Source organism: Achroia grisella, unplaced genomic scaffold (assembly GCF_030625045.1).
Source record: "Achroia grisella isolate CSIRO2021 unplaced genomic scaffold, CSIRO_AGI_Agris_v1 utg2183, whole genome shotgun sequence".
NCBI lineage: Eukaryota > Metazoa > Arthropoda > Insecta > Lepidoptera > Pyralidae > Achroia > Achroia grisella.
This window is the reverse complement of record NW_026712719.1, coordinates 940425-962803: the sequence shown is the minus strand read 5'-3', so window position 1 is coordinate 962803 and position 22379 is coordinate 940425. Positions and strand designations below refer to the sequence as shown.

The 22379-nt window shown below is 35.1% G+C and overlaps 1 protein-coding gene across 1 annotated transcript in view; it reads right to left on the bottom strand.

Moving 5' to 3' along the window:
• Positions 1-22379, bottom strand: part of LOC131842435 (atrial natriuretic peptide-converting enzyme) — a 121125-nt gene that overhangs the window by 44109 nt on the left and 54637 nt on the right. The window contains exons 6-8 of the mRNA XM_059190967.1: positions 10221-10353; positions 8802-8954; positions 131-349 (exon numbers count right to left, since the gene is read on the bottom strand). Of these exons, the coding sequence (XP_059046950.1) occupies positions 131-349; positions 8802-8954; positions 10221-10353 (505 nt within the window). The remainder of the gene's footprint in view (positions 1-130; positions 350-8801; positions 8955-10220; positions 10354-22379) is intronic.

Sequence of the window (22379 nt, the reverse complement as noted above, 5' to 3'; positions counted from 1 at the left end):
ATATTAAAATAACGAGGTACATAAACAATAAATGATAATCCACTTGATAACAAGCGAATTGTCACATGAACAGGTCTACGGACATTACGAATGCGAGGGAATTGCAAAATATAGAAAATCTAGAACTTACAGCAATTCCTCTCGTCCTGTCCCCAAGGGCAGTCCAGCTTCCCATCGCACATGTGAGACTGCGAGATGCAGCGCTGGTTGCCGCAGTGAACATCTCCGGAGCGCTTGCACACGCGGCAGTTGAGCTCGTCGGACCGATCAGCACAGTCCACGTGTCCATCGCACCGCCAATCGTGGGGTATGCAGCGTTTAACATCGCATTGAAACCCAGTTGGGCACACTAGTGAAGAAGTATAAAGGGTTAATGCTGGAACAATCTTCCACCGTCATTATTCACCTTTAAAAAACTATACAAGAATTATCTATTGAATTTAACCCTTACGGCAAAGTAGTTGTATATATATTTAATGTTTATTATTTATTAATGTTATTTTATTCTATTTTGTTATCTCTAGTATATGTAATTGGTTTAATTAGTTGTAATTTGGTTTTAATTATTATCATTAATATTTTAAACAGTCGATATATATATGTTTGGTGCCACAAAACCACTATGTTCACCTAGACATACATTAAAGCTTTTAGCCATTTCAGTGCATTGGTTAAAACTTTTTTTATTTTACAGTCGAGTGTTATGGACACACTAGTGAAGACGTAATTTTAGAGGTTCCCTGAAAACCTTAACTCACGGTAAAACGCTAAGATGGATCCCTTACATATACACCATTTCACAGTAACGTGACGATGCTGCACAGTAATTAATAAATATTAAATATTCTGTGTATTTATTTTTATTTATTTATTCTTTAATAGCAATATAGCAATATTCATAATATTAATAATAGATTTAAAGACAAACTTGCTGTCCCCAAGTATCGTTTAGAAAAAGTTAATAGGTCTTTTATGGGAATAGGTATAAAAATTTACAATAAGATACCAAAGGATATGTTGGAATTACCCTTAAATAAATTCAAAACATCTGTTAAATCATATTTACTGAGCAAAGCCTATTACTCACTAGACGATTACTTGAATAACGAGTGTGCATGGCAATAGTTGTTCATGCACTGAATTTTCATTTAATGTTAAACATAGACACCTATATAAAAATACATTGTAAATAAACGGGCTTTAAAAAAAAAAGTAATTCAATTGAGTTTCTTGTCAGTTCTTCTCAATTGGATCTATATACCGAACTGGACGGTAGGGAAAAAATAAAATTATAATGTAAAAACTTGACGTTCATAAGCGGCTAAAATGTCCTACATGAATAAATGATTTTTGAATTTGAATTTGAATTTGAATAACTTGTACAAAGGCCAGCATAATGCCGTATGGCATTCTCCACCAGCTAAGCTTTAGGTATACAGAAAGCGTTGTGAGGCAGTTATGTTACCCAGGGTTACTAATAAATATTATATAATATATATGAAATGCAGATAAATACATACATATAATAATATATAGTACCGGGTATATAATATCATACATTAATGCTAAATATAGATAAACTAGCTGTCCCGGCAAACGTTGTTTTGCCTTAAAATAAAAAAAAAATTAGGGGTGGACTACGCCTAACATTTAGGCCGATTGTTGGCCGATTCTCAGACCTACTCAATACGCTCACAAATTTCATGAGAATCGGTCAAGCCGTTTCGGAGGAGTATGGGAACGAAAACTGTGACACGAGAATTTTATATATATATAAGATATAATACTAACACAATGCAATACAGTTATAATTCATTTTTTAACTTAAGAGAAAATTTAATCATTTCTTTTTAAAAATGTGCTTACTCGATGCAGGTTTACAGGTATATTATTCCAGAGGCGGTAATAGTAAACGAATTGGACATAAAACCAATGTGTATGTTTATGTCATAATAGTTGTTCATTGGGATGTGTAGATTTATTGGTAATCTCTTTAATGTTTGCTTAAGTTTGATAGAGATATTGTGTGGATAAGTAACAGATTAAATATATAGCAGTAGTAAATATATGTATGTATATATAGTAGTACTATATACATAGTAGTAAATACAATTTACTTTCGTCCCGATCGCAATTGCACGTTACATACAAACTGTTACTTAGCAACAATACTTATTTTAAATGTGATGGATTGTACTTTTTCTACTTAAATCAATGTGCCTAATACGGTCCCTCAATCCATTACATTTATGACATTTAAGACACTTGTATAACACTTGATAGATGCTTTAGAGGAAGACTGCCGCCAACAGGGTCCTAAAACATTATGTTGTTCAAAAACATATGCTAATAAGAATGTTCTTGTAATGTTGTAATTCAGACACTCTACATCTCTACATTTAAATAACATACATACATAAGGAGCAGGACATTGTCGATTATATTCGTACCAAGAGTAACCTGACATTGAGGGTAACGCAGCTGAAGTCGAGTCACAACGCGAGTTTCAAAGCGTTTTTGGCCCTGGTCCCCACCGACTTGCTGCCACCTTCATGAAAGAGGACTACTGGCCGAAAGGTGTGGTGTATCGGCGCTACCGTGGCAGATTGCCGTCTTCAGTGCCGTGATCACACAGACAATATCGTTGTATTGGTTTTTAAATATTATATTATATGTATGTTAGTCTATAAGGTATTTATAATATGGGCCTAGTTGCCTGAAATAAATGAATAAATAAAAAATAATATAAAACAATATACAGAAGAGTAAACAATAGAACAATAGTAGCAAAAAACATATCCAAAATTAAATCTGTTAAAATACTAATCAACAGTGACCTTACTGTTGTTCACCCATACCGCCTCCTTAACAGAATAATTTTGTAATTGTTAGAGATATTGAGTGGATTACATATATAGCAGTAAATATAATTTACTTTCGTTCCGATCGCAGTTGCACGTTACATACAAACTGTTAATTAGCAACAATAATCAAAATTCAAAATATCTTTATTCATGTAGGTCTATTACAGACTCTTATGATATGTCAAATCTACCGTCAGTTCGGAATGATTTCGAGATGAGAAGAACTGACAAGAAACTCAGCTCGTATTTTTTTTTTAATATTGTACATATTTACAATAATACTATTTCATTTAAATTCAAATTTGGGAGACTAGAGTGACCACCAGCATATGCTATATAAAAAAATAAACAAGATCAAAAAATCTAATCAGTGTTCGCAACCTGAACAGACCAGTCCCCACAAGCAGCACCCGTTCACGAGTATGACGGATGAGCCAGCCATCATTGCACTCAACCATATTAGAGGGAGCATCGACCCGGCCCACCACGCCGCCACAAGTTTGAACTTTATAGCGAGCATGACTGTCTCAAGTTATTCCACTACGTCATTTAAATAGAAATAGAAATAGAAATAAAAATAATCTTTATTCAAATAAACTCATTACAAGCACTTTTGAATAGTCATATTTTGATTCTACCACTCATTCGGAATGCAGATTCATCACAAGAAGAATGAGCAAGAAAATGTGATGGATTATACTTTTTCTACTTAAATCAATGTGCCTAATAAAGTTGAGCAGGTAGGATCGATCAGCACACTCCACGTGGCCATCGCACCGCCAGACGTGGGGTATGCAGCATTTAAAATTGGTATCCCATTCCAACGTTAAAGACATTCTTATTGTACCGTCTCTCTATATTCTGGTAACATTGCCACAGTTCGCTAAACATATACAAGAATATGAAACTGATGAGGACAAACCAGAGAGAGCACAAGGAGACCACATTTCGAGAGTCAGCTGTCACCTACACTAGAGGTGGTGAAGCATAGTTCACACTACCAGTCCATACAATTATATAATAAGTTGTTAATAGATTTAAAAAGTTTATTAAAATAAAGATTGATTTAAACTAATAATTTTAAGTGAATTGTTTTAACTTTAAGTGAAAGACCTGTATTTATTTTAGTTTTACTTGGTTGTTTTGTTTTAGCGCAAGCCAATACAATATAATCTCAGGACAATTCACATAGCGCCATCTAGACCCAAGTTAAGCTAGCTTGTGTTATGGGTACTAGATAACAGATACAAATACATAGATTTTCGTAAATATATACTCGTACATGTTATACATAGACCACCCAGACTGATATAAACAATCATACTCATAAATACAAATGTTTGTGCCGTGCGAGGAATCGAACCCGCGACCATAGGACGTAAAGCGGTGTGCTAGACCGTTAGACCACCGAGGTCGTCAAATACAATATACTTTGTCTTAATTAAGTGAAACCTTTAGTAGCTTTAATATTACAACATACATTAATGTAAATTAATTTTTTTTTTTTTCTGTTTATTTTTTTTTGGGATTTTTGTGCACATAATGTGACGATGACAATCCCATCGTACCTATACTAATTAACAAAAATAAACTAAAAAAACTTAATCTAATATGATACCATCCAGAACAATAACTTGGCTGCATCGGAAGCTGGTTCTGCCAATATTTCATGGAATATTCCTACGTTAAGTTAAATTGTAATGTTGATTTCTAATAAATGTTACTTTACTATTATACCCTCAATAGATTATAAATAATATTGACTGCTTTATTTAATAGAATTTAGTAGGTGTTAGATATAATCTTTGAATGGCATCATAAAAGTTTTCAAAGAAATAACATTACGTTCCCTTTTTATGTTTATATCTTTTTTATGGCAATGTCACTAAAGAATTTTCTTAGAATTCTTAGAAAATCTCTTATTATTTGATTCTGTTCTCGTAGATATATATTATATTAAATATACTTTTTTGTTCAAAATCTACCCTGTATCATCGTAAGCACAGATTATTATATTAGAGTCCGTTAGTTTGTTTTCCCGCGGTTTCTCTTCCCCTCCCTTACCTAGTAACAAACGGGCCGTACAGCGGCCTTGACGCGTGCGCGCATTGTGTTGTGAATTAAAATAAATTAGGACTGTGTTAAACCTACTGTGAAACTGGAAAGCTAGCGAAGATACCTTCGAGACCCTGAAGCCCAAGAAATCCGCAGAACCATAAAGGTAAATGACTGACGCTTCCTCATTTTTCCCTATATATATACAGAGAGTAAATTCCCTAACATTTTGGTAGCAGAGTAGTTTCCCAAACATTTTTATATATTCATTTATTTATATAAACTCAATTCGTAAAATACCAAAGTAAAAGTACATGTGACGGACTTAACACCTTACGGTATTTGCTACCAGTCAACCACAGATTGTGCAGAGAAACTGTAGGCGGTACAAATGTAATAATATATTCCATTTTTTAATAAACTAGCTGTTCCCGCGACTTCGTCTGCGTGGAATTTAACTTTATTTTTCTAAAATAAAAGTTAGAAAAATAAAGTTAAATTCATTTTGGCATCATTATTGGTAGGTAGCTGATGTAATAAGAAGTAACTTAGGCTAAGTTACTTCTTATTACATCAGCTACCTGCCAATGAAAGTCTCGTCAAAATCTGTCTAGCCATTTCAGAGATTAGTCGGAACAGACAGACAGACAGACAGACAAAAATTGAAAAAAGTGTTATTTTGGTGTATTTACCGTATTTCTATTCATATGCATGTAGTAAAAAACGGTTATTTCAATATTACAAACAGACACTCCAATTTTATTTATATTTATAGACTAGCTTTCGCCCACGGCTTCGCTCTCGTTAATTTATTCCTTTAGGGGTGGAAGATATCAAAATCCTTTCTTAGGGGGTGGCTACGTCATAGTAGCTTAATGCATGCAAAGTCTCAGCTCGATCGCTTTAAAATTGACAAAGTTTCATACAAATTTTCATCCCCTATTTTATCCCCTTGGGGGTAGAATTAATCAAAATCCTTTCTTGGCGGATGCCCATATCATAACATCTACCTGCATGTCAAATTTCAGCCCGATCCGTCTAGTGGTTTGGGCTGTGCGTTGATAGATCACTATGTCAGTCACCTTTGAGTTATTTATATTTATATGTATATATATAATACAATAAGTAGGATCTCTAAAATATCAGTGCTCAGGTAATTAATTTAACTGCGAGACTAGTTAATTAATAATTTAATAAAACAACTAATGAGCGGTATTGAGAGACGTGATGAATGAAGCTGATGTAGTGAATAAGATGAAACACAAGTAGGTAAATGAGATGAGAACACGCAGAGATACAGATAAACTTGCATGCTAATGAGATCTGTCTGTCTGAACGAAAATTGTACGTATATTTTACAACATTATTATAATTTTACATTTAGTCAGTTTTCATTTTTTGAACGATTACTTGAATGACGAGCGTGCATGGCAATAATTGTTCATGCACTGGATTTTCATGTAATAGAGACATAGACACATATATAAATATACATTGTAAGTAAATTGGCTTTAAAAAAAAAGTAATACAATTGAGTTTCTTGCCAGATCTTCTCAATTGAATCTATATACCGAACTGGACGGAAGGGAAAAAAAATAAAATTATAATGTAAAAAACTTGATGTTCATAAGCGGCTAAAATGTCCTACATGAATAAATGATTTTTGAATTTGAATTTTTAAAGATAAGTCCTTTGGAAACAAAATTGTAACATACTCGTATATTTAAAACCTTGTATTTAAAAGTGCAAAAAAATATATATATATAATTAACGGCCTCGGAATTTTTGGACTACAGCCCAGGGCCCCGAGGATACAAAGGGCCCCCAGTCCCACTGAAACGGTATTTAGAATATAAAAAAAATATCTAGAATGTTAAAAAACCTATCATAAGGTTGGCAACCCTGAGGTCAATCAATCCATGCAAGTGTGCGTCTATGGGGCCGTTCAAGTATTACGTAAGCACTATAGGGGGGCGGGGGGGTCTTTTCTTTGCTTATTTTGGATGACATGGGGGTGGGGGAGTCTGTATGATGATTACGTCATCGGTCGTAATTTACTTTTTTACACGAATGGCAACCCTCACATTGTCTTTGCTAAAAAAAACAATACATTAATTGAGAGATGTTTACGTAAGCATGGGTGGAGGGGGTAAGAGCTTTGCTTACTTTTGCTGACAACGGGGGATGGGGGGTAAATAATTGTGATAAATCTGCTTACGTAATACTTGAACAGCCCCTATCGAAAGGAACGGGGAATTTCTGGTCGCTTGTTTTTGGTCGGTGTATTTTTTTAGTTGAGTAATATAATTAGGTAGGCCCCTTAGTAGATTTAGCTTAGGGCCCCACAAATTCACGATCCGCCCCTGAAGTTACTAATTTTTTTTCAATTATTAATTTTGATTGGGCTCCCTAAAATATGGTCGAGCGCAGTGATGCCTGGCTCATCCGTCATACTCGTGAACAAGTGCTGCTTGTAGGGACTGGTCTGCTCTTATCACTACGACTGATTTAATCTTATTGTATATTTATATTTGACCCAAAAAATTAGTGCTGGTTGGTAGTTTGTATTCACACGTTTCGACTTGTAAATGTGAACTTACAAGGATTATTTAAAAGAGCAACACACAAGTTTCTTGCTCGTTCTTCTTGTGATGAGACAGTTTTCCGAACGAGCGGTAGATAAAAAAATGTTATGACTATTCAAATGTGCTTAAATTAAGTTTATTTGAATAAATGATTTTCTATTCTATTCTATTCTAATATATTAACAAACATACATTGAATGTATTTAACAGTTGTAATATCGTTTGATCTGACTTTAATTAATTTTCGTCTATTTACCATCGAATTGTTGGTTCATTTGCTCAATTAAATAGACAAGACAGAAAGCTATTAGCAAATACTTAATGTTAGTGAGTGATATTTGGGAAAGACATCGAGCATCAAAACGTCTCGCTAAATCAACTGCCAACTATAGAACACAAGTAAATAAATTAAATACGACAATCCGTCGAAAATTATACTGAATTTCTGATCACTACTAGTATAAAACAAAGTTGCTGTCGCTGTCCATCCGTTTAACATCTTTAAAACTACGCAACGGATTTTGATGCGGTTTTTATAATAGATAGAGTGATTCAAGGAAGGTTTATATGTATAATACATGTACACCCGTGCGAATCCGGGGTGGGTAGCTGGTAGATATTAAACTATAGGTATGTAATTTCAGGCAAATGTAGGTACATATTTTATACTAGCTGTAAAATTTACAACCTATCTGTTATTGTAATAACAGTATAAGTATAAGCTATAATATTATAAAGTTTCATTAAAATCCATTCAGTAGTTCTTGCGTGAAAGACTAACAAACATCGTTCCATTAATCTATCCATCGATACTCACAAACTTACCCGTTCACGAGTATGATATATGACTATGAAACTAAATTTATTTCTTAATTTTTATTGATACACGCGCTTATAAAAAAAATAGTGATACAATAAATCTAATGTACAAGGACGAGATTATCTCTAAAAGAGATTTCTTCCAGCAAACCTAGAAAATACTACAAGATAGTGTATGAACTAATTCTAGTTCATACTCTATGTATGTATGTATGTATGTATGACTATGTTTACATAAATTTGTATTTCCGCTTCTAATTTGCGACTTAAAGTACAAAGCGTTTTGCTTACTTTTTACTATTATCAATTGCCATTGTCATAGTTCCTTACTCAGTAATTTCACTGTCATATATACAGTTTACAATAAACCGATTTGCGGCTGCCTGAAATGGATATCTTGGGTGTGGTATAGGAGACAGGTACCCTCGCAAGCGAATTTGTATCGACATCTACCTATATAAACGTGGTTAAAAGTCACCTGGTTTGGCAGCTCTGAACCGTGCTTCCTTGACCTCCCTGTTGCCGAGGCAGACGTCCGTGTCCGTGGACTCTGGGAACATGTCGCACTGGAGATAATCCGGCATCGAGAGCCCGAACACTTCCAGAAAGAAGCCGCAACGCCGCATAGTTTCTGTTCACAATATATACATGATTAGAAAACATATTAACACTAGCTGTCCAGGCAAACGTTGTTTTGCCTTAAAATAAAAAAAAAATTAGAGGTGGCCTACCCCTAACATTTAGGGGGATGAAAAATAGATGTTGGTCGATTCTCAGACCTACCCAATACGCTCACAAAATTTCATGAGAATCGGTCAAGCCGTTTCGGAGGAGTATGGGAACGAAAACTGTGACACGAGAATTTTATATATAACATAAACTATTTATCTACCTAAATTTTTATATATGAGTGTCGCTAACATTCCTTTAACACCGTTGGCTATAGGTATATTTTCTTTGCATTAAACATATAAAATCTTATATACATTTTCAAAAGAGTAAGTCGAGTTTCTTGCTAATTTATTCATTTATTTAACTTTATAATGCACAAAAACAATGGGTACATATGGCGGACTTAACATCTTGCGGCGTTATCTACCAGGCAACCATGAGTGGTGCAGAGAAAGATTGTTGGCAGTGCACTATATAAACGAGAAATGTCAAAAAATAATATATAAATATAAAGCAAAATGTTATATATATAATTTAATCTGTGTTATAATTGGGATGGAAAAAATCAGAAGTTGGAGATTAAAACCTCCTTGTTAATACTTTTTTATAGCCATATACTTTTTAATATTCCTGTCACTGTTCTTCTTTTGTTTTTTTCATTGCATTTGATCTTTTCACAATATACGGAAGGAAATTAGTTTCATTTATCCACAATTACCTAGTTTTATTACAATCACCATAATAACCAACTGAGAAATCCATAATAACACTACTAAATACATATAAATTTATTTTTCTTTAGTCTAATGCTACATTTAAAATGCTGTTTTGATGTAAATATTCGTTTTATTCATGGAATCAAATATGAGATGCTTCCATTATGATAAGAAAGTTAGAGGAATAGAGGGCGCCACTGAGTTATGCCGTGGCTGCGTGAGATAGTAGCGATATATTTTAAGCACTACCTTTCTAGAATGAATATCTGTGTGCTGGAGTGGTGGGGCAAAAGCGACTAGCGGGAAGAATACATTCGAGAGGACACTTGGGTCTTAATGGTGTAAAAATTATAGTTCAACTAAAACGGGCAAGAAACTCGGCTAGTGTTCAAACAAACGTTGTACAACTTTACATGTTTAGGATTTTCTGTGAACACAAACTTACAAATAGCACAAAAGGGTGTTTAAATTAAGACAATCAAGTTTAAATGTGTTTAATTAGCACTTACCTTGACATAAACTCCTACACGGTCGCACCATGTGTCCTAAAGGGCCACATTTTGGCACGAATAAGGAACATAGGAATAACGCTGTCAGTTCGTAGCACCTTACATCTACCACTGCGTCGTATATCTCGAGATCCTGTTAACAGACAAACAAACACATTTTTTATCAATTCAAGTCAAATTAAATCAAAATTCATTAGTCATACAGGATGGATTAAACGTTAGAAAGTCAAGTTTTTTGTATTAACATTTTTTCCCCACTGTCCAGAATTATTGCAAATTTTGAATGTCATATTTACTTATATTTAATCAAAAGCTTACATATAATCGTTCATCTCCTCTTTCAACCACTTACAACCCTTTTTTCGCTTCAAGAAGTAGCCTATGTCCTTTCTCAGAATCTAGACTATCTGTGTACCAAATTTCATTTATATCGGTTATATAGTATTGGCGTGAAAGCGAGACAGACAGACAGAGTTACTTTCGCATTTATAATATTAGTAAGAATTCTATGTAATTTGAATGACAAAGAAGCTTATGGTGACTGTAACTGCCACCTATACAACGGCATGAGCAGAATTTTGTCATGAAATGCTCATGATTAACTTCAATTATCGAATTTTGTATCGCGATATCGTCACTAAAACGTAATTAGTTACTCAGAAATATATTTATAGAATCCCTTTGTTGTTAAAGCATTCTTATAGGAACAGTAACAAAATAATGCTGTTAATTATTTTCAATAATAAACAAGCGTTCTCTCTAATCCTTGACGTTTCTTTTTACAATCCTTGATTTTTATAAGTTACTGGCAACTATATTTACGTTTTTATATAAAAGATATTCTATATCCATCTTATTCTATAACTACAACTTTGCTTGTGGGGATTGGTCTGTTCAGGTTGCGAACACTGATAAAATTTTTTGTTCTTTGTGATAGCATATGCTGGTGGTCACTCTATTCTCCCAATTTGAATTTTAATGACTGTGTATTATTATAAACATGTTCCACTATTATTTGAAAAAATACGAGCTGAGTTTCTTGTCAGTTCTTCTCATCTCGATAACATTCCGAACTGACGGTAGATTTGACATATCATAAGAGTCTGTAATAGACCTACATGAATAAAGATATTTTGAATTTTTTGAATGTTTTGAATTTCATTTATTTAAAATCCGTAATACATTATTTATAACCAAGACATCACAATAATTCATGTGTATATTGGTAGGTAGAGGATTGTTAGTAGTGTGGACTCATAACACTATTACCAACCATGGTATGCTAATTACTACGCGGTTTCTCTTTAAAACTGTCGTTATTTATTTCTTTATTCAATTAACACAGTTTAAACTTACAGCTAATTGCCAACACGTTTAATTATAGTTTAATAGTTTTAAAACTATTATTATAAACTGTGTTAATTGAATAAAGAAATCAATTAACACAGTTTATAATAATAGTTTTAAAACTATTATTATAAACTGTGTTAATTGAATAAAGAAATAAATAACGATAGTTTTAAAGTTAAGTTAAATAGTTTTAAAAATTAAACGTGTTGGCAATTAGCTGTAAGTTTTAAAGGAAACCGCGTAGTAATTAACATACCAAACGACAAAAACATTATTTTATTTATTATAGAATTCAAAGCTTCTGTGGAAACGTAAGCATCTTGGACCCTGTCCAAAAATAAATTTAACAGATGTAATACTCGCATAGTGGGACAATCATTAGCGTGGTTTGTGGGTAACGACACGACGTGGTTGCAAACAGTCGGACACGACGACAAGTGACATTTCTCACGTACCTCCAAAATCCGTTGCGCAGTTTTAAAGATTTAAGCATACATAGGGACGGACAGACAGCGACAGCGACTTTGTTTTATTCTATGTAATGAACGTAATTCGGTGCAATATTAAATCGTATACGTACTACAACTGCGGGATTATCATTGTGGCAAATTGATTAGAAATTAATAACTGTAGGGTTATAAAATTCTAATAAATTTGCCATAATCATGATCCTGATAGATAATACCATGCTCCTGATCATTGGTCCATTGGTACACCACCAGCGTAAACCGTAGGCACAGGGATTGCATCATTCCTTTATCACCCATAAAAAAAACGTACAATCATATTTTCTTGTTTATGTTAACAATCAATTGTCTTTATGTATTTTGTATGGTAAACAAACCTATAATAACTCCCGATAATACAAGAAACGTCGCAAATTATATATCACAAGCTGAGCCCGAGGTTTTACCCGCGTCAAATTTAAAAAATGTAGCCTATATATTATACTGATAATTATTAAAATTACTCTGGCTATAATCATTATTATTACATAGTATAAAAAAGTCGCTGTCGCTGTCTGTCCCTATATATACCTTAAATCTTTAAAACTATGAAACGGATTTTGCAACGGTTGTTTTAATAGATAGAGTCATTCAAGAGGAAGGTTTATATATATAATACATGTACACCCGTGCGAAGTCGGGGCGAGTAGCTAGTAAAGAGATAAATAACAATTTCTATTAATATTACTTTTATTCTCTGATATAGATAGACTGAAAAGATCACAATCTTCACAAACAGATCAGACAAGCGGCCTACGCAAAATTTACAAAGGTCAAGTGTGACATCTGTGTTTAGCGCCCACTACGCAGCCACGGACAATCATTCATTTCCATTTGTCATGATTAAAGTTCTACTTAATCTAGATTTTGAATATGATGTTCAAAGAAAATTAATTTTATTTTTCGAAATTCGAAAAAGAAATTAAAATTATGTTGTTTTTTCGATTTAGTTGTATGTCGGCTTAAGAAGCAACAATCTAATAAACTGCATGTGACAGATCCGGATGCAGGTGGTCTGAAACAGAAAGTAATCTCGGAAAATGAGATGGCGGAGAGGGTACGAAAGTCTGATCTCTCCACTCCACTAATCGGCCCATGAAATGTTGCTCGTAGGTACACCATGTAGTTTTCTAGTGGCTAAGAATCCTACACATTACCTTGTAGTCTCTCTGACGGGGGTACAGCCTTTTGACGGCGAGTTACTCCACAACAGCTCCAATACATTATGGGATAGAAAACAAAACTGGAACTTGGTACCAATATGCAGAGTCTATCCGGTTAGGGTGCCTCTGTATCGGCCGTATATGCATATGGAAATGTTGCGGCGACAGTGAAATGTATCAAAATAAAGAGTGCGCGAAATCTAACTTGGAAGCGGTTAATCCTTTCAGTCCTACAGTTTAAAAGGGGAGGGAACCTGTGCAAGTTGATGTAACGTGCATTTCATCTATATGTATAACACTCTCTGTGACGATAAGTATCTCGTGGATACCAGTATCAATTACCATAGGATAAAAAAGATAGGTCTTCTGGAGACTCTTGTAGAGAAGGTACCGAACTATTACGTGTGAGTCTCATTCTTCAACGCAGCGTACTGCTACACAGCTATAGGGCCTCATCATCGCAGCCCGGAAGACGCCCATTGCTGGACATAGGACTCCTCCAAAGATCTCCACGACGATCGGTCCTGCGCTGCTCGCATCCAATGCCTTCCAGCGATCTTAACCAGATCGTCGGTCCACCTTGCTGGAGGCCTTACCACGCTGCGTCTACCGGTCCGTGGTCGCTACTCCAGGACTTTACTACCCCAACGGCCATCTGTCCTACGAGCTATGTGTCCTGCCCATTGCCACTTCAGAGTCGCAGTTCTTCGGGCTATGTCGGTCACTCTGGGTCTTCTGCGGATCTCATTTCTAATTTGATCACGCAGAGTAACTCCGAGCATAGCCCTCTCCATTGTCCTCTGAGTGACTCTGAGCTTGTTGATAGTTGGCAACACACATTATTCGTAAACCTTCGTCTTGATACACTGCGGAAATTTGGACGAAAAGATATATCGGAGCTTCCCGAACGCTGCCCATCCGAGTTGGATTCGACGATTGACCTCTTTCTCGAAATTGGATTTTTTAGGGCCTCACGCAGACAATTTCGTACCAAATCTACCTCGATAGCTTTATTAGCCATTCGACATTTCCATGAATAAGGGTCTATAGAAATACTTGTATTTTAATATAAAGCTAATCAGCGTCTTTATTGTATTCTCATAAAGCAACGCAAATCAGCATGATCTTAACAAAAACTCTATTACACAAAAGAGGGGGAATTCAAAGGCCAACCAACGCTTGTGTGTCATGAAACATTCGAGAATTTTCTTTAAACTGAATACATTACGGCGCACAATAGAATCGCAAGGTACGGGTCTCGTTAGTGAAACGCGAAATGCCGCAATGTTCAATGCCTTAATAAATAATCAGAACAACAGGCTTTCTCTAATCCAGGGCCCTATTCAGGCACCAAAATATCGAGGTATGACATAGTGTAAATAAGAAATAAAAATAACAATCATTTGGGGTTGAAACGGATTGTTAGTAACGTGGTCGAATGATCTTACCGCTAGCAATGTACCAAGTTGATCTTCACGTGATTCCCGCAGAAAACCGTTCTAAAACTCCTGGTGAATTTGCCGATGGTCTAACTGATCTGACCTCATGCTCATCTTATCATCTTCGTGCACTATACGCCAGCATATACCATTAGCGAAGGCTAATGCACCATTCCGATAATACATCCGAAATACGGCTAATTAATCTATTCAATCAAAAACTATTCAAGACAAACAAAATGCATACAAAGCACAGAGTAATAACTATTAAAAGAACCACTTATACGGCTTTGTATATTCCTTCATTATTTTTAATTGCTATAAAACGTATTGAAATAGAATTTCATATTTTCTCTACGAGTATATCAATAATGCTTCAACGAGCGCTCTGCAACTAAGTGGCTTATAATAAAACCTGCCAATATTGGATCCTACCTGTTTAATAATTTTCTCAATTTGTTCACAGAGTCTGGAGAGCATGGCCTAGTTGTTTCCTTGACCTATATACTCCAAAAGACACGAGTTTGAATCGCAGACGCTAAAAATGTTCTAAAACTCAACTACTACTCAAGCTCGCATAAAATGAAATAAGAACTATTTTCATCTGAAATTAATAGTCGTAGAGGTAATGTGTTAATTTTATAACTGTTTTTCTTTTTTCAATTTACGAGTACATTACTAACTAATGAGTAAGAAACAACTTTATTAAATGAAAATCTTTTGAGACGGTATCTAACCACTTAGCTTAAGGCGAGACTCGCTTTGTATGTTCTACCAAATATACAACGGATAGTGTTCTGAATAATTGTTCGACGTCATATCTACGGCTACCTTTCACTATCACACTGTTCGCCATCGACAGAGAATTAATCCCCACACGCTGGAACCTAAGTGGTCTCGGACAGTGCAGTTTTAAAGGAGCGTCCTTAGGTACACTTAGATTGTGGAATGAATTATCTGCCGAGGTTTTCTCTTCAGACTACAATATGGGGTTTCTAAAGAAGATTATATTAAGGTTTCTTAAGGGTCAGCAACGTGCACATGGCACCCCTGGTTTTTCAATTGACCTTAGGCTACGGTAACTGTTTACCATCAGATGGGTCGTATACTTTTTTGCCTCCATCGTAGCTTAAAAAAATAGTAATCTGAGGTTTGACCTCTGCCTCAATAAATTCTAATACACAGCGAAATGTGGGCATATCGAGTTTCGAGTTCACCACAAAATGAAAATTTTACAATCCGACTAATAGGGGAAAGGAGATTTTCAGTAATGGACCCCATTACTAGCAATGTACCATATCAGGTGGAAACCATTGTGATAAATTCTTGGTGGATTTCTCATGATGAGCTAACTAACCTGACCATATTCATCTTATCATCCTCCACTGGTGCCCCGCCAGCATAAACCGTTAGCGCGGGCGGGTGCTCCATTCCATTATCATCAATAAGAAAAAAATCCGATAAAAGTAGTCCCATAGTATCCCAGGTAGTGGATTATAGTCATGTATATTTTTTCGTCCATCTCTTAAATTGCTTGTGAAATTTATACTACATCGCCTATGTACAAATCCGACCCTGTCCGTACCAGATATTGCAGGCATCCGAGCCTTTTGTGTCTAAGGCAATGATTGATTCATCAGCCAGAAAGGCTACGCTAATGATTATTGGTTTTGTCATGTCATAGATGTGATGTTGGGTGAGATAATTGCGATTTGCTCCATTCTTTCCCGGGAAATAAATAGGTTTGCCTCATTGGAGCTATAGTCGATAAGTCGATAAGGAAATATTAACCACAGATTAACAATAAATTACCAGATGTAGATTATATAAAGTCTTTTGCGTATGCACTGAAACTAATTTTTACAGTCCATTTATTTAGCCGGAATGCAAATTTTTTTCATATATGGAGTAAATAGGTGTGAAGGAGCTCACCGGTGAATTCTTGGGAAAACCTTTCACGATGATAACTGCGCTGATTCTCCTTTTACTGTACTCCAAGCAAATGTTTAAAAATATTGTCTTTAACACCTCTATTCCGGACACAATACTTAATTAATTATAATAATAATACATTTTCTAAGCTATGTATTGGTTGAAGTATAAGTAAAAAACCTAAGTCCTAACAGTATTAAAAAACCAAAACACTATCTACATAAATATATATAACTCAAAGGTGACCACTGACTGACATAGTGATCTATCAACCACTAGACGGATCGGGCTGAAATTTGGCATGCAGGTAGATGGAAAGAACAAGGCATACGAGAAGAAAGGATTTTGATTAATTGTATACCCAAGGGGATGAAACTTTGTCAATTTTAAACCGATCGGACTGAGACTATGCATGCATAGAGCAACTATGACGTATGAATCCTCTAAGAAAGGAATTTGATAAATTCCAACACTAAGGGGATAAATTAACGCGAGCGAAGCCGCGGGCAAAAGCTAGTATTGGTATAAATATACTAACTTTAAAACATAGGACTTTGAATAAAAAAAATGAACGATTTATACTCAATTGTTTTTGCGATCACGTTTCCATATCATAATGTTATTTTGCTTTGGCGATTTTAAAGCAAACTCAGATAAAAACTTTCCAGAACATGCCTGGACCTTTCTAATGACATGCGCCACATGTTGGAGCGGCGGCGCGTAAAAAATGTACGGGCTTTAGCGGCGGCTTCCCTGTTTCTAATTGTTATATGACTATACTAGCTTTTGCCCGCGGCTTCGCTCGCATTAATTTATCCCCTTAGGGGTGGAATTTATGAAAATCTTTTCTTAGGGGATGCCTACGTCATAGTAGATTTATGCATGCAAAGTCTCAGCCCGATCGGTTTAAAATTGACAAAGTTTTCATACAAACTTTCATCCCTTGGGGGTAGAATTAATCTAAATCCTTTCTTAGCGGATGCCTACGTCATAACATCTACCTGCATGCCAAATTTCAGCCCGATCCGTCCAGTGGTTTGGGCTGTGCGTTGATAGATCACTATGTCAGTGACCTTTGAGTTATATATATATATATATATTTTATTTATTTAATTCAGGATACTAATGGCCCATATTATAAATACCTTTTTTATCTTTCCTTTCCTTTCTTCTTTAAGTAATCTCTCTATCTGCCTACCGCGAAAAGTAGGCCGTCAATTAACTTTAAGGTGGAATATAGTCAGCTGGGTAGTGACCCAAAGTATTATATATAAACTAAAGTGTTCCGGGATACATCTCCGGATAGTAATTTCCAGGCTTTTGATTGTTAATGCATATTTAACTTCATCTATACGGTACTTACCATTCTAAAGATTACACTTGTAATACAGGTTTTTTTTACTTCTTTTTTTTAATTTTGTACCTTATAGACTACGTTAAAAATAACTTTCATGTAAAATAATAACATAAATATTATAAATGCGAAAGTTTGTGAGTATGGATGAATGTTTGTTCCTCTTTCACGAAAAACCTACTAAACTGATTTTGATGGAACTTTACAGTAATATTCCTTATACATCAGAATAACACATAGGCTGTAACTTGAAAAAGATTGTACGTGTGGAATATTTAATATTTGCTTACCTCGGCAAGATAACTCTTTGTGAATTGTCCATAATTATATATACCTATTATATAATAAAAAAAATTAAAGTAATAAATATGCATGTGTTTAAAAGTGTAGTTCAAAAAAAATAAAAAATAAGACTTGTTAGATTAGATTGAAGTATTGTCTTTGACATTAGTCTCTTACTTTTTGTTCGGTAATAACAATCTTTTTCATGTGTGTTATTGCAGATGAAGTTGTACAGCTCGTAATAATATAAATAGAAATTGTCTCTATGATCTCGGCAATCTATCACGGCATCCTAGGTACACTACCCCAGTAGTCCTCCTTTATGAAAGTGGTAAAGTTGGTGGAAACTCAGGCCACAAACGCCTCGAAATTCTCGTTGTGACTCGACTCCAGCTACGCCACTCTCATTGTCATGTTATTCCTGCTTTGTATGTATATCATGCATACAACGTATCAAGTGAATAAGAAGTAAGAGTATGCTCAAATCGTCAGGTTTCAGACCGGACGGGCCGTGCTGATGAAGTCGTTCGATTGGCACAATGGTTGCTACGCTTCACTACGGAAATGCGCCAATCGTAACGACGAGGTTTCGAATCTGAATCTAATAATAATAGCCATGGACTATTCACACTGCACCGTCTAGCCTAAAGCTGAGCTTGTCTTATGGGTACTAGATAATGCTAGATACACTTAGATACATTTTTGTAAATACATACTCGTACATAGTATACATAGAAATCACCCAGACGAATACAAATAATCATAGTCATGAGTATAAATATTTTTACCGTGCTAGAAATCGAACCCGCAACCATCGGAAGTAGAGTGCTCTGCTAAACCGCTAGACCACCATGGGTTATGCATAATACTAAAATCGGTCATAATTCCCATTCACATGAAGCCATCTAGGAAGTAATCCAAGACGCTCCATACAGTGGACTCCTTTAGTTTGATTTTCAATAAAGTTTTATAATTTTATGTTACATTACTTGTTCAAAAAAAAAATTCAAAATATCTTTATTCATGTAGGTCAATTACAGACTCTTATGATATGTCAAATCTACCGTCAGTTCAGAATGATTTCGAGATGAGAAGAACTGACAAGAAACTCAGCTCGAATACGGTCTGCTTTTCAAATAAATTTTGTACATGTTTACAATAATACAGATTCATTTTTAAACTCAAATTTGGGAGAATAGTGTGACCACCAGCATATGCGTTTGCAAAAGCAAATAGTCTAATCAATGTTCGTAATCCGAACAGACCAGTCCCCACAAGAAGCACCAGGTCACGAGTATGACGAACTTGTGCAGTTATAATTATAGCCGATTTTCAAATAAATTTATTAACTCAATTTGAACATTAAACCTATAATGATATCAAGTTACGGTTTAAGCTGCCGTTCGAGATCAGAGGTTAATTGATCGAACTGAGGGAATCGTTAAAATATCATTAGTGAACTAAATAATACGCTCCCATAAATTCTTTGGTATAAATTCGTTAATGGAATAAAATTAATAATTTATTTACGCCTTTATTTTTGAGTGCTTCAAGGTCTTTTCTTAAAACATAGGAGACGAACGAGCTTGCGGCTCCTCACCTTATGGTAAGTGATTACCGCCACCCATGAGCATCTGCAACAGCTGGGAAATAAGTACGTTGCCGACACTTTTGAGTAGGAAGAAGCTGTTCTTTTTATTAAGAAAGGGATTGCGCTTGGTCTTACCTCATCTGATGGTAAATGATGGCAAGACCTAGGATGTAGCGCGCTTACCCTGAAGTTTTGCGACACTTTTGAATAGGAAAAAGCTGTTCTTTTATTAATAATGGGATTGCGCTTGGTCTTACCTCATCTGATGGTAAATGATGGCAAGACCTAGGATGTAGCGCGCTTACCCTGAAGATTTTCGACACTTTTGAATAGGAAGAAGCTGTTCTTTTTATTAAGAAAGGGATTACGCTTGGTCTTACCTCATCTGATGGTAAATGATGGCAAGACCTTGGATGTAGCGCGCTTACCCTGAAGATTTTGAAGATTTCAATATGGTATCGTTTCGCCAATACGATTGCGAAGATGACTCTACAATGTGTATAGGTGGCAAAAGTTTCTTAAACAACGCACAATGGAGGACGCCATTAATATAAATGGTTGGAGTGATTGTTGGTTTAGATTTTGGCGGGTAGTTCGATGGTGAAATTCAGCATTTGGTAATAATCTAGTGGATTACTAAATCAATTTACTTTACACCTTTTTAGTCTAAAAAAGCATAAGATCACCATATCGTGTAAGGTTCACCACCACCTCAACTAGGCTAGTCACTAGTAGTAGCATTGTCAAGTGTGAACGTCGTGGTGATTTCTCCTTGAGTTGCCCATATTTCGCTAGGTGTTTGAATCTAACATTACAAGGGCAATTCACTTAACGCTATTGCGCAATTTTTTTCTTCTCCTTTTTTAATAAGGTATTCTTATTTCAAAATATCTTTCTTTGGTCAGATTCGATCTTTCAACATTTTGGATCCAAAGCGACGGTTACATTATTTACTTCATATTCGTTCAGAGGACGATCAATCTATCACTAGTTTTCAGCGGTTCGGTAGATTTTTTCACCTCCTTGTTCTTAGAATTTTACTTACAAAAGTAACAGATAGAGTTTGGACATCTCGTCGCCCGTATCAAACAGAGAGGATGGATCGGCCAAAACTTAGAGCCATAAATAAAAAAAATTGAGCACTGCCAAGCTGAGTATATGTAGGTACTGTTCGTTATCACTCAACTGCTGGAGTTTGAAATAATCATATTACATCAGTAGGTTGGTACGTGACTCGGCACTCTATAGTTGGATTAACGAGCCGTTCTGAACACACAAATTAATTGGAGTTCTGATCTCTTAGCAACGCCGATCGACATTCGGCTTTAGGGATGTACAGTTTATTCCCTGTAAAAGCTACTAACCCCTTATTAACAATTCATATTCTACAAACAAACAACAATGTACACGGTATTAACTTTTTATTTTAAAAAATTGCTTTCTATTACCTACATGGGAGTTGTAATTACTATAATGATATCGGCCGAGATAGACATTGTGAATTTTCGTCTGCGCGAATTTTTCAGTCTCACCTGTTTCAGCAGCAAAGCAATTTACTTTGTAGGTGTTTTCAGATTGTAAAAAGCATATAAATTATAAGATCAGAAGAATGATATTAGTTCTCCGGAATGTCCGGTCCCGGGCATCATATGATAATATGCTATTTGTAGAGCTGTTCATTTATTTAGAGGACGGTTACGACTAACTTTTAGGTGGATTATTTTGACGATGGTCGTCACTAACCATGAGGTGGATAGTCACCATGTTTGCAGTTTCAATTACATTAAAAAAAGTTCCGAAAGCTTTTTATCTATGGATTAAATATTTATCAAAGATATCTATTAGAGAATAACGATATAATATCATTAATCTATCGACACAGATCCCAAAATATTGTTTTCTAATTATTGTCTGTCTGTTTTGTCAGACGAGCATCTCGTAAAAATCACTATAGGTATTTTGATGGGGTTTTCACTAGTTCAGAAATAGAAGTTGACTCACAGCATTTTCTTGTTTCTTTTTCATGTCGCCTAAATCTCTCTTCGAACCTTTACGGTCTTATTACAAAAAATCTGTTAAATATAAACGTGGTCAAATGGTCGTGGTTTAAACCATTCCTAAAGTTAATACTTGGAATAAACCTAACATTATTACGAATCCAGATCTAACAGAGGACTCTGTCCAGTTAAATCGTTCATTATGTATTCCATACAGAAATCAGTTACTCATGTTGTCACCGGGAACTGAAAAGATCAAAAATAATATTAGTTCAAAGAAAAATGTTTAAACTAAAAATAAATTTATTTCTATTTAGCTATGTCTTCATTATAACTATTTCATTAATATATAATATTTATTAATGTACTATTAGGCTGAAAATCAGTTTTAAATTACAAGTAGGAGTCCTATACGGAGAAAAGGAACGGCGAGATATTTTTATTGGATCGTTCGAATGGTGACTATTTCAAAGTCAAATGAGCAAATAACGTCTTTTATATATTTTTATTGTCGTAAAATTTGGTTAAACTATTTTTCCAAAAAC